The following is a 12,768-nucleotide window of genomic DNA, read 5'->3' as shown; positions in this document are numbered from 1 at the left end:
AGCCATCAGAGAAATGAAATCTTGCCATTTGCAATGACGTGAATGGAACTAGAGGGTATTATGCTAAGCAAAATAAGTCTAATCAGCGGAAGAATTATATGATCTCACTGATATGTGGAATTTGAGAAACAAGGCAGAGGATCATAGGGCAAGGGAGGGAAAAATGAAACAAGATGAAACCAGAGAGGGAGACAAACCACAAGAGACTCTTAATCTCAGGAAACAAATGGAGGGTTGCTGGAGTGGAGGGGGGGTGGGAAGGATGAGGTGGCTGGGTGATGGACACTGGGGAGGGTATGTGTTGTGGTGAGCGCTGTGTATTGTGTCAGACTGATGAATCACAGACCTGTACCCCTGAAACAAATAATAAATTATATGTTAATAATAAAAAAAAATTATACACCAACAAACTGGACAACCTAGAAGAAACAAAATTCTAGAAATGTACATCTTCTAAAACTGAATTAGGAAGAAATAGAAAATCTGAGCAGACCAATTACTTGTAACAAAATTGGACCCATAACCAAAAAACCCCCAACAAACAGAAGTCCAGGCCCAGTGGCTTCACAGATGACTTTTACCAAACATTTATGAAGAGTTAATACCTCTCTTTCTCAAACTATTCCAAAAAATAGAAGAGGAAATAAAACTTCCAATTCATTCTATGAGGCCAGCATTACCCTGATACCAAAACCAGATAAAGACACTCAAAAAAAAAAAAAAAAAAAAAAAAGAAAATAAAAATTATAGGACACCCAAAAAAAAAAAAAAAAGAAAATGAAAATTACAGGCTAATATCCCTGATGAACACAGACTCAGAAATTCTCAACAGAATATGAGGAAACCAAATCCAACAATACATTAAAAGGACCATTTATCATGATCAAGTGGGATTTATTCCAGGGGTGTAAGGATCTTAAGATCAGCAACAAGACAAGGATGTTCATCTTGCCACCTTTTTCAATATTGTATTGAAAGTCCTAGCTGTAGCAGTCAGACAAGAAAAAGAAAAGGCATCCAAATTGGTAAGGAAAAAGTAAAACTGTCACTACTTGTAGATGACATGATACTATATATAGAAAACCCTAGAGACTCCACCAAAACACTAAGAGAATAATAAATGATAAAGTTGCTAGATGCAAAATTAACATACAGAAATATGTTGATTCTATATGCTAATAACAAAGTAGCAGAAAGAGATTTTAAGAAAAGAATCCCATTTATAATTGCACAAAAAAGAATAAAATACCTAGGAATAAATTTAACCTAGGAGGTGAAAGACCTGTACTCTAAAAGTACAAAACATCGTTAGAGGAAACTGAAGATAACACCACCAAATGGAAAGATACACCATGCTGTAGAATGGATTAATATTTTTAAATATCCATAGTACCCAAAGCCATCTATGGATTCACTGCAATCCCTATCAAAATACCAGTAACAGTGTTTTTCACTAGGGAACTAGAACAAATAATCCTAATATTTGTATGGAACTACAACAGACCATAAAAAAACAAGGTAATCTTAAGATAACAAAGCTGGAGGCGTCATAATCCCACATTTCAAACTATAGTAAGAAGCTATATTAATCAAAACAGTATGGTACTGGCACAAAAATGAGTCACGTTGATCAATGGACCCGAATAGAGAGCCAGAAATAAACCCACTTATGGCAATTAATCTATGACAAAGGAGGCAAGAACATGCAATGGGGAAAAGACAGTCTCTTCAATAAATGGTGCTGGGGAAACTGAGCAGATGAATGCCAAAGAATGAAAGTGGATCACTTTCTTACATCAGACACAAAAATAAACTCAAAATGTATTAAAGACCTAAATGTAAGACCTGAAACCATAACACTCCTAAAAGAAAACATAAGCAGTAATGTCTTGGACATCAGGCTTATTAATATTTTTCTGGCTCTATCTCCTCAGGCAAGGGAAACAAAGGCAAAAATAAACAACTGAGACTACATCAAAATAGAAAGCTTTTGCACAGCCAAAAACAACAAAACAAAACACAACAAACCAAAAAGGCAACCTACTGAATGACAGAAGGTATTTACAAATGATGTACTGATAATTAATATCCAAAATATATAATGAACTGATACAACTCAACACCAAAAAGATCCCTAATAATCCACTTAAAAAATGGGCAGAGGACCTGAAGAGACATTTCTTTCAAAGATGATATACAGATGGCCAACAGACACGTAAAAAGATGCTCAACGTCACTACTCGGAGAAATGCAAATCAAAACCACAATGAGGTATCATTTCATACCTATCAGAATGGCTAGTATCAAAAAATAAATAACAAGTGTTGATGAGGATGTGGATAAAACGGAGCCCTCATACACTGTTGGTGGGAATGTAAATTGGTGCGGCCATCAGAGAAAACAGTATGTAGATTTCTTGAAAAACTAAAATTAGAACTACCATATGATCCAGCAATTCCTCTCCTGGGTATTTACCCAAAGAATGTGAAAACACTAATTCAAAAAGATACATGCAACCCCTATATTTATATCATTATTTACAATAGCCAAGATATGGAAGTAATCTAATGTGTTCATCAATGGATGAATAAAGAAGATGTGGGGTGTGTGTGTGTGTGTGTGTGTGTGTGTGTGTGTGTACACACTGGAATATGACTCAGCCATAAAAAAGACTGAAATTTTGCCATCTGTGACAACACAGATGAACCTAGAGGGTTATTATGCTGACTGAATTAAGTCAGACAGAGAAAGACAAATACCACATTATTTTACTTCTATGTGGAATCTAAGAAAAAAACAAATGAACAAATAAACAAAAGCTAATACAGAGACCTGGTGGTTGCCAGAAGGGAGGGGAGTGGGAAGATGGGCAAAATAGGTGAAGGGATTAATAAGTACAAACTTACAGTTATAAATAATAAGTCATGAAGATGCAAAGTACAACACAGTCAATAATATAATAACTTTATATGATGGTAGATGGTAACTACACTTATTGTGGTAAGCATTGCATAATGTATAAAATTGTCAATCCACAATTTGTACACCTAATATAATATTGTCTGTCAACTATACTTAAATTTTAAAAAGGTTACAATAAAAAATTAAAGCTGTGAGTGGTTATGGCACAAATGAGAACTATTGCCTATCTTCACTTGCCTACAGTGGCCAGATGGTAGGTGTCTCTGTTATAGAAACATATAGAGTCAGAGTTTCCATTACAACACATTTTTAGTAGAAATAAAGAAGATTCCTTGACTATATTTAAAGAAAATATGCTGCTGAATATGATCAAGAATTGGAAAATGTTAAAACTGTCCCTAACCCAGATTTATTTGAATTAATGCATAGTATATTTATTACTTTATATCTTAGATTTTTTGTTCTTTAAGCTGCTAAAATTAGAGAAACAGAGACATGTATTTATATATACACGTATTCACAAGAATTTACATTTCTAAAAGTAAAGGAAATTTGATTCATCTAAACAGTCTACTTCCAAAATGCATATTCATAATTACCAATGTGATAATAAAACTTTGCAATGTCAATTGAATATAAGCATAAGTGACAGAGACAAGTAAGTGTGTGTGATTTTACTCCCATACTTATTTCATTCACATGATCATTTAAAGTAACGTAAGAGGAAATGAGTCAGGGGGAAAGTATTTTAAAAACTAGATAATAACAACAAGTATATAACATGCTTTAAAATAATGCTAAAAATCTCAACTCATAAAAGATAAATACATCGTGCTGGGAGAGTAAGTGCTTATATAGGGCACCTGTCTTTACAAAATGTGTGTCCTTACCTTGTACATTAAAGAACTTAGTTACTCGATAGGGAGGCTAAAGGAAGAAGATGAAACAAGGGGGCCTAGGAGAGATACTTAAAGCATTAGGAGCCAGTGTAACATGAAAATCAATCATATCTGAAGAAAAAGTAAATATCTGAAATTATACATGCAATTTACTAAAGTAATTCCATTTACAAAATTATCTTCTACTCATCAATCAAGCACTTATCTTTTGTAGAATGGTAAAATATACCTATGGCTGCAATTGATATGGAATCTACAAATGTAAAGTTATAATCAAAGTACAGTTACCTTAGGTTTTCTTAGGTAAGAACATCATAGGTTTTCTTAAATAGAACTCCAAGGAAACTTCAAAAACTTGAAAATTAATGCCAAGGATCTGTATCCATTTTTACATAGGCCAACCCTCTTGTCCGAAAAGCTTGCTAGTTTTGATTATTCTCTGCTCTTACAAATTTTACTTATTCACAAAACAAATCAAATGGAAACCAAAATGTTTTAACAAGAATAAACCTGGTTTCGGCCCAGTAATTAAGAAGTTATTCTGCTTTGCCAAACTAATGTGAAAGTAAAAACAAACTCTATTTCTTAAATTCTTGAGTCTTTCTCCAAATTAAAACCATTTTAGCTAATGGAATCTATATGTGCTCATCCTGAGATACATGTATTTGTTTCCCTGTTGACCAAGAAAATAACAAGAACCTCTGGTCATATTTACCTCAGCCCATTCTGTGGACCCCAGCAGACCAAACTCTTCTGCGTCCCAGCTGGCAAAAATGATAGTTCTTCTAGGTCTCCAGCCTGCAATCATTGTTAACATACATTAATTAGGTACACCTGCCTAAAAATAGATGACAATTAAGTGAGTCACTTTTTGTCATCACCTACTAAGAAAACATTATTTACCTCCGCTCATCAGTTTTCCAAAACTCTGGACAATTTCTTGCAAAACAGCAGCCCCACTGGTTGGGTCAATAGCTCCAAACACCCAGGAGTCCCGATGACCTCCTAGAACAACATACCTGTCTGGAAAATAAGGTGTTCAAAAGAACTACAACTTTCAATACATTACAAGTAGTTGTGATTTAGATTTTTAAATTAAGCTTCCTTTTTGGTTGAGTTTCCTCCATAGGGGGAAAAAAATCAACACTGTAAGGTAGAGGTTTCTCTTAGAGTTGTACAATTAGTTGTTTCACATCAGTCAGAGAAAAAAAGAATCCGTTATCAACTGAAGTTTATTTTCTCTTACTCTTCTAATCTTTGTAAAAATGAAGTGTTTAAAAACACTCAGACTCACCAGGTTCCACAGATCCTCTGATCGTTCCAATTACATTGTAAATCCTTGTAATTTTGTTGGTGTTATGAACGTGCATTCTTACCTTCCTAGGATTTCAAAGGGAATAAATTATTTCATATAGATTATTACGTCTAACAGTTTTGTTCCACCATTTTATTATGAAAAATCTCAAAATTACAGAAAACTGTATAATAGGACAATGAATTCCCATATATCCACAAACTAATTCAATGATCATTAACACTGTTGATGTGTGCAATGTGTAAATGGTTAATGCATTTTACTCCTAAGTACTTCGGCATGCTTAAAGTCAGATTTTAAAACTGAATGTCAATATTTTTATTATTCCTCCCTCACAGCTATATTGTTGATATTTATTTAAAGTCCAAAATACTCTTATTCAAAATGTCTTGGGTATTCATTCTAAAAATTTTAAATATACTGTATAAATTACAAAAATAAGGAAGGCAGCCAATTATGTTTTAAAGGACCAGTAAGCATTTTTAAAATGTCTTTGTATTTACATTAATTCCTGCTGGTGCGAGGTTGTTGAAGCAGAATGTCAGTACATTGTTAAATAGCTGGCTGAGTGCTGCCAAAAAGAAACATGGGAAACGTGGGAAGGAAATGGGAATTTGGGAAGCACCTGCTAAAATGTACCAGACAACTATATAAAGAAACTTTCCTAGCCCATCACTGTTGATTCTGATTTAGGCCAGCCTTTTAAATATCCATTCATGAAATATAATTAACCAAATTATAATTCAAGGGAAAATACAGTCAGGCTCAAATAGTCAGGGAAAAAAAAAGCCATTCACATTCTGTGAATTCAAATGACATGGAAAAATGCTCAGTCTCTTTTTCACAAGGAAACAAAATGAATCTTTATCTATGGGAGGGGGCGGGGTGGACAGAGAGGACTCCCAGCAGTTTCTAATTTGTGGTTATTTATGAATGGAAGAACTAAGAGGTTGTCAAAACCTGTACATTGCTAAGTGCAGATTCTGATTTTTCCCTCTATATGTATATTGTGCTTCTGAATGCATATTTAAATCATGTGCAATATTCAACCAAAGTGCCTTTGGGGAAAAAAAAACAATGGGTATTTTTTACATTTTAAGACATTAAGGATTTATTTTGCTACTGAGAGATAAAAATTAAAAGCAAAGAAGCAGAAACATTTTTAGCATGTGTTTCTAAAAATATAAGCCTACGATCTATTAGTAAGAAACCCTGAACCATTGATATTATGTCATTAAATGAAAAAAATAAGAATGTTACAAATAAGGAATGAGGGAAAAAATCTATTTTAATCAAAACCTGAAAATAAACATAGAATTATCTGTTCAGATCCTCAGAGGAGCTCATCCACGTATTTAAAACTTATGTCTTTCTTAGTTTTTAGAATCATTGACTCCAGAAGTTTGGTTTTGGGTTTTTTTTTAAGATTTTATTTATTTGACAGATAGAGACATAGTGAGAGAGGAAACACAAGCAGGTGGAGTGGGAGAGGGAGAAGCAGGCTTCCAGCTGAGCAAGGAGCCCAATGCGGGGCTTGATCCCAGGACCCTGGGACCATGACTTGAACCGAAGGCAGACACAACGACTGAGCCACCCAGGGGCCCCAACTCCAGAAGTTTTTAAGAGGATCTATTTGTTTGTCCTATTATCACTTCAAACTCATCATGTTCCAAATAACATGAACTCTACAATGTAAGCTCCACAGGGAAAGGAATTTTGTCTGTTTTGTTCACTGCTGAATCCCCAGTACACAGAATAGTGCCTGGGTTATAGTAAATGCTCAATAAGTATTTGTGAAATGAATGAATATACAATAAGTATTTGTGAAATGAATGAAAGGAAAATGTGAGAAAGCCTTAGCTCATCCATCAGTTACCTCTGCCTATCACTGTCTTTGACTAGAATATTTCACAACTCTGTAGAGATCAAAGTTAACTTACAGAAATACCACATCCACTGAAATGTACAATCTGTCTAGTGAATGTTCAACTGATTCCTTCAAGGTAGAAGAAACAAGTTTTTTGCTATTAAGTACTTCCATTTCAGCATTCTTGATGCGCTGATTTTTTTGGTATCATCACCGAATTCTCCTTTGAACCAATTTTAATTCCTTTGTGGTTCCCTTATTAATTAATGAATTAAATGAAATATTTGACACATGTTCATTTTATATTTGTAGGAGAAACATGGTTTTACTTAAAAAAAAAATCCTTTATCATTTTTGGAAGTTCCACGGAGATGTACAATGGATTCACCTCATAGAACCAGGTATGGGTAGCTTAAACCCAGACATGTCTTCTTTTGGCTCTGAGGTAAAACACAAGCAGTGACAGAATTTTCACTCTGCTGACTCTATATCTCTTTTTAATTGTTTAATTTTAACACCAGTATAGTTAGAGTGTTGTATTAGTTTTAGGTGTACAATATAGTGATTCAACAGTTCTATACATTACTCAGGGTTCATCATGATAAGTATACTCTTAATCCCCCTTCATCATCTGTTTTACCCATCCCCCCCACCCACCTCCCCTCTGATAGCCATCAGTTTGTTCTCTATAGTTAACAGTCTGTTTCTTGGTCTTTCTATGAACTTCTAACTTTATACTATCTTCCCTACGGATTTTGTGTTTTGTATTTCTAGTTTGCTTATGGCAGGTAAGTTATTCCCTATTTGTGGCAGCAATGATTAAGAATTTGGTTTTATGTCTTGTCACTTGGTAATCTCTGTAAATGGATTAATTATCAAGAGTTCTTCTGGGTGAGAAATGACACAATCTGGACAGCTCATATGGGTGAAAAATGACAGAATCTCTGTAAATCAATTAATAAATTATCAAAAGGTCTTTTTGGTGAGAAAGAACAGAGATTTTTATTTGTGTATTTGTCAATTTTGCACTCAAATCAATTAAGAATTCTGTGCCCATGGTGAAGGAGAACAACTTTTTGATATCTAGACCAGGGATTTTATGTTTCTGAATTTAATCGTGAACTGGAATTGTAGAACTGAAGCTATAAGTTTTCTCTGTTCTCTGTGTCATTATGTTTCTGTTTCTAAATCAGAAAGGCCTTTTCTTTCATTGTATATGTTAGATTTTCCTGCTGCTATAAATAATAAACTCTTACATTAAAGTAACTCTCTGTTCTGAGTTATAGAGTTAAATAAGCATTTACATAAAGTATTTCTAAAATTCCTTTAAAATAAAACATTGAACTTCTCATACTTTAAAAGTGCTGAAGAAACATTCTTACACAAACTAAAAAAGCCCTAAGAATCCAAGTTTGCCTTGTTAATGTAAAGTGTTAGCAAACAAGACTGATCTACTAATTTCGGTTTAATCAAAAGAGCTATATATTCTGATTTATCAGTATGAAATTTCCCTTTCTCCCTCAGACAAATCAAACAACTTAAAGTTCTAAATAATGCTATGGCTGTTTCACAACTCTACACAAGTTGATCTCTCCAGCCAGCATTTCCTGCCTGCCTTGATGCAGTGGGAAACTTAATCTTTCTGTAATACTAAGCTCAATGAACAAATTCTATGATCACTCCTCTACAATACTAATGCTAATGCACTGAGCCTTAGTGTAGTTATGTGCTTGCCCATTTTAACTCATTTAACCCACCTGCACAGTAAGTGATCAATAAATGTTAGCTACTTTCTCTCTTCTCTTGTACTCCTTCCCTTAAGGTAACTTTGAAAATGCTATGCATTTGAACTACTGGGTTATCTGAAATATTGTTTTAAAATCTTGACCTGTACTTCTGAAACAAATAATACATTATATGTTTAAAAAAAAAGAAGAAGATAGTAGGAAGGGAAAAATGAAGGAGGGGAATTCTGAGGGGGAGACAAACCATGAGAGACTATGGACTCTGAGAAACAAACTGAGGGTTCTAGAGGGGAGGGGAGTGGGGGCATGGGTTAGCCTGGTGATGGGTATTAAACAGGGCACATACTGAATGGAGCACTGGGTGTTATACGCAAACAATGAATCATGGAACACTACATCAAAAATTAATGATGTAGATGGGGCGCCTGGGTGGCTCAGTCATTAAGCATCTGCCCTTGGCTCAGGTCATGATCCCAGGGTCATGGGATCAAGTCCCACATCAGGCTCCTTGCTCAGCGCAGAGTCTGCTTCTCTCTGCTGCTCCCCCTGCTTGTGCTCTCTCTCTTTCTCTCTGTGTCAAATAAATAAATATAATCTTAAAAAAAAAAACTAATGATGTAGGGAGGAGCAAGGTGGCAGAGGAGTAGGAAACCTAAATTTCATCTGGTCCCAGGAATTCACCTAGATACGGATCAGACCATCCTGAACACCTACGAACTCAACAGGAGATCAAAGAAAAGAATAGCAGCAACTCTCTGAACAGAAAAGCAACCACTTTCTGGAAGGTAGGACATGCAGAGAAGTGAATCCAAGGTAATATTTGGAAGGATAGACAGCGGGGGAGGGGGCCTCAATCAGCCGATACTGGCAAGTGATAGAGCAGCAGAGCACAAAATCGGAAATTTTAGAAGCCTGCTATGCTGAGGGATGTCGCTCCAGTGGCTAAGCAGGGGGTGGAACACTTGCTGGGACAGTGTGGTCTCAGGACCCTCAGGGGTCACAGAAAGACCAGGGGTGCCTGAGTGTGGCAGAGCTCCCAGGTATCAGAGCGGGGAAGCCGACTGCAGAGACCGAGCTGAGGAGTGGGTTCTCAGCTCAGGGTTGCCATATAACCATGATCTGCTGCACAGTCGGGCCACTGCTGCTCCAGCATGGACCCAACAAGCGGCAGATCCAGGGAGACTCCCCTTCCTCCCCTGGAAGGAGCAGCGCAGGAGTGTACCGCAGGAATCTGCTGGGTTTGGAGACTCCACACAGGGTTGTGTGCCAGAGATAGAAATGCTGGGTCACAGACCGGGTGCACACAGAGTGTGGCCAGAGACCAGGGAGACAGGAGTTACTGACTGCTTTTCTCTGGGGGCTCACTGAGGAGCGGGGCCCCGAGTTCTCGGCTCCTATGGGGTGGAGATTGGGAGGCCACCATTTTCACTCTCGTCCTCCAAAGCTGTACGGAGAACTTGCAGGGAACAAAAGGTCCCAGAGCAAACCCGAGCAGATTACTTAGCCCAGCCCCGCCAAGGGCGGGGCAATTCAACCTCCGGCAAAGACATTTGAGAACCATGGCAATATGCCCCTCCCCCAGAAGATCATCAAGAACAGCCAGCCAAGACCAAGTTTACCAATCAATGAGAACGGCAGAACTCCAGCGCTAGGGCAATACTGCACATAGAATTCATGGCTTTTTTCCCCATGATTCTTCAGTCTTTCGAAGTTAGTTTTTTAAATTTTCTTTTCTTTTTTTTTGAATTTTTCTTTTTCCCTTTTTCAACCAACATCTTATCAATCCCTTCTTTAAAAAATCTTTTTTATTTTTCATTTTTAGAGTCATCTTCTATCCCTTGATAGTAGTTAACCTTACTTTTGGTATATATATATATATATATATATATATAAGTTGTTCTCTCTTTAAAATTTTGGGATAGAGTTTCTTCTAACAGACAAAATATACCCTAAATCTCTAGTGTGTGGCTTTGTTCTAGTCTCCTGCCTGATCACATTCTCTCCCTTTTCCTATTTTATCCTCTTCTTTTTTGACCAACTTCTTATCAATTCCTTCTACAAAATCTTTTACAATTTTCATCTTTACATTCATAACCCATCCCTTCATTGTATTTACCCTTATTTTTGTACATATATAAGCTTTTCTTTCTTTAAAATTTTGGGAGGCACTTTCTTCTAACAGACCAAAATACGCCCAAAATCTAGTGTGTGGCACTGATCTATGCACCAGACTGATCATATTTCATCATATTCTGTTTTTGTTTTGTTTTGTTTTTTATCTTTCTCTTTTTCTTTTTTTTTTTCTTTCTTTCCCTTTCTTTTCCCCTGGTTTCAGGTCTCTTCTGATTTGTTTAGTGTATATTTTTCTGGGGACGTTGTTACCCTGTTAGCATTTTGTTCTCTCATTCATCTATTCTCCTCTAGACAAAATGAAAAGATGGAAAAAATCGCCTCAAAAAAAAAGAACAAGAGGCAGTACCGACTGCTAGGGACCTAATCAATATGGACATTGGTAAGATGTCAGAACTAGAGTTCAGAATGATGATTTTAAAGATACTAGCTGCAGAGGAGCGTGGGTGGCTCAGTCGTTAAGTGTCTGCCTTTGGCTCAGGTCGTGATCCCAGAGTCCTGGGATCAAGCACCACATCGGGCTCCCTGCTCAGCAGGAAGCCTGCTTCTCCCGCTCCCTCTCCCCCTGCTTGTGTTCCTACTCTCGCTATCTCTCTCTGTCAAATAAATAAAACCTTAAAAAAAAAAAACAATAAAATAAAATTAAAAAAAAATAAAGATACTAGCCAAGCTTCAAAAAAGCATGGAAGATATTAGAGAAACCCTTTCTGGAGAAATAAAAGAATTAAAATCTAACCAAGTCGAAATCAAAAAGGCTGTTAATGAGGTGCAATCAAAAATGGAGGCTCTAGAGGTGCCTGGGTGGCTCAGTCATTAAGCGTCTGCCTTCGGCTCAGGTCATGATCCCAGCGTCCTGGGATCAAGCCCCGCATCAGGCTCCCTGCTCGGCGGGGAGTCTGCTTCTCCCTCTCCTACGCCACCTTCTTGTGTTCCCTCTCTAGCTCTCTCTATCTCTGTCAAATGAATAAATAAAATCTTTAAAAAAATGGAGGCTCTAACTGCTAGGATAAATGAGGCAGAAAAGAGAATTAGTGATATAGAAGACCAAATGATGGAAAATAAAGAAGCTGAGAAAAAGAGAGATAAACAACTACTGGATCACAAGGGCAGAACTCAAGAGATAAGTGATACCATAGGACAAAACAATATTAGAATAATTGGGATCCGAGAAGAAGAAGAAAGAGAAAGAGGGGCAGAAGGTATCCTGGAGCAAATTATAGCAGAGAACTTCCCTAATTTGGGGAAGGAAACAGGCATCAAAATCCAGGGGGCACAAAGAACCCCACTCAAAATCAATAAAAATAGGTCAACACCCTGACATCTAATAGTAAAACTTACGAGTCTCAGAGACAAAGAAAAAATCCTGAGGCAGCTCAGGAGAGGAGATATGTAACCTACAATGGTAGAAACATTAGATTGGCAAGAGACCTATCCACAGAGACCTGGAAGCCAGAAAGGACTGCCATGATAGATTCAGACCACTAAATGAGAAAAACACCGAGCCAAGAATACTATATCCAGCTAGGCTGTCATTGAAAATACAACGAGAGATAAAAATCTTCCAGGACAAACAAAAACTAAAGGAATTTGCAAACATGAAACCAGCCCCACAGGAAATATTGAAAGGGGTCCTCTAAGCAAAGAGAGACTAAAAGTAACATAGACCAGAAAGGAACACAGACAATATACAGTAACAGTCATTTTACAGGCAATAAAATGGCACTAAATTCATATCTTTCAATAGTTACCCTCAATGTAAATGGGCTAAATGCCCCAATCAAAAGACACAGGCTATTAGATTGGATAAAGAAACAAGACCCATCAATATGCTGTCTGCAAGAAACTCATTTTAGACCCAAAGACACCTCCAGATTGAATGTAAGGGGGTAG

General features: G+C 36.7%; 1 protein-coding gene across 1 annotated transcript in view; it reads right to left on the bottom strand.

Moving 5' to 3' along the window:
• NAALAD2 (N-acetylated alpha-linked acidic dipeptidase 2) overlaps positions 1-12,768 on the bottom strand; it is an 83,387-nt gene that overhangs the window by 32,178 nt on the left and 38,441 nt on the right. The window contains exons 10-12 of the mRNA XM_021679091.1: positions 5,116-5,201; positions 4,725-4,844; positions 4,537-4,619 (exon numbers count right to left, since the gene is read on the bottom strand). Of these exons, the coding sequence (XP_021534766.1) occupies positions 4,537-4,619; positions 4,725-4,844; positions 5,116-5,201 (289 nt within the window). The remainder of the gene's footprint in view (positions 1-4,536; positions 4,620-4,724; positions 4,845-5,115; positions 5,202-12,768) is intronic.

The sequence above is a fragment of the Neomonachus schauinslandi genome, chromosome 11 (genome assembly GCF_002201575.2).
Source record: "Neomonachus schauinslandi chromosome 11, ASM220157v2, whole genome shotgun sequence".
In the NCBI taxonomy this organism is placed as follows: domain Eukaryota; kingdom Metazoa; phylum Chordata; class Mammalia; order Carnivora; family Phocidae; genus Neomonachus; species Neomonachus schauinslandi.
Note: the sequence above shows the minus strand (reverse complement) of the source record. Positions and strands in the feature narration are given on the sequence as shown.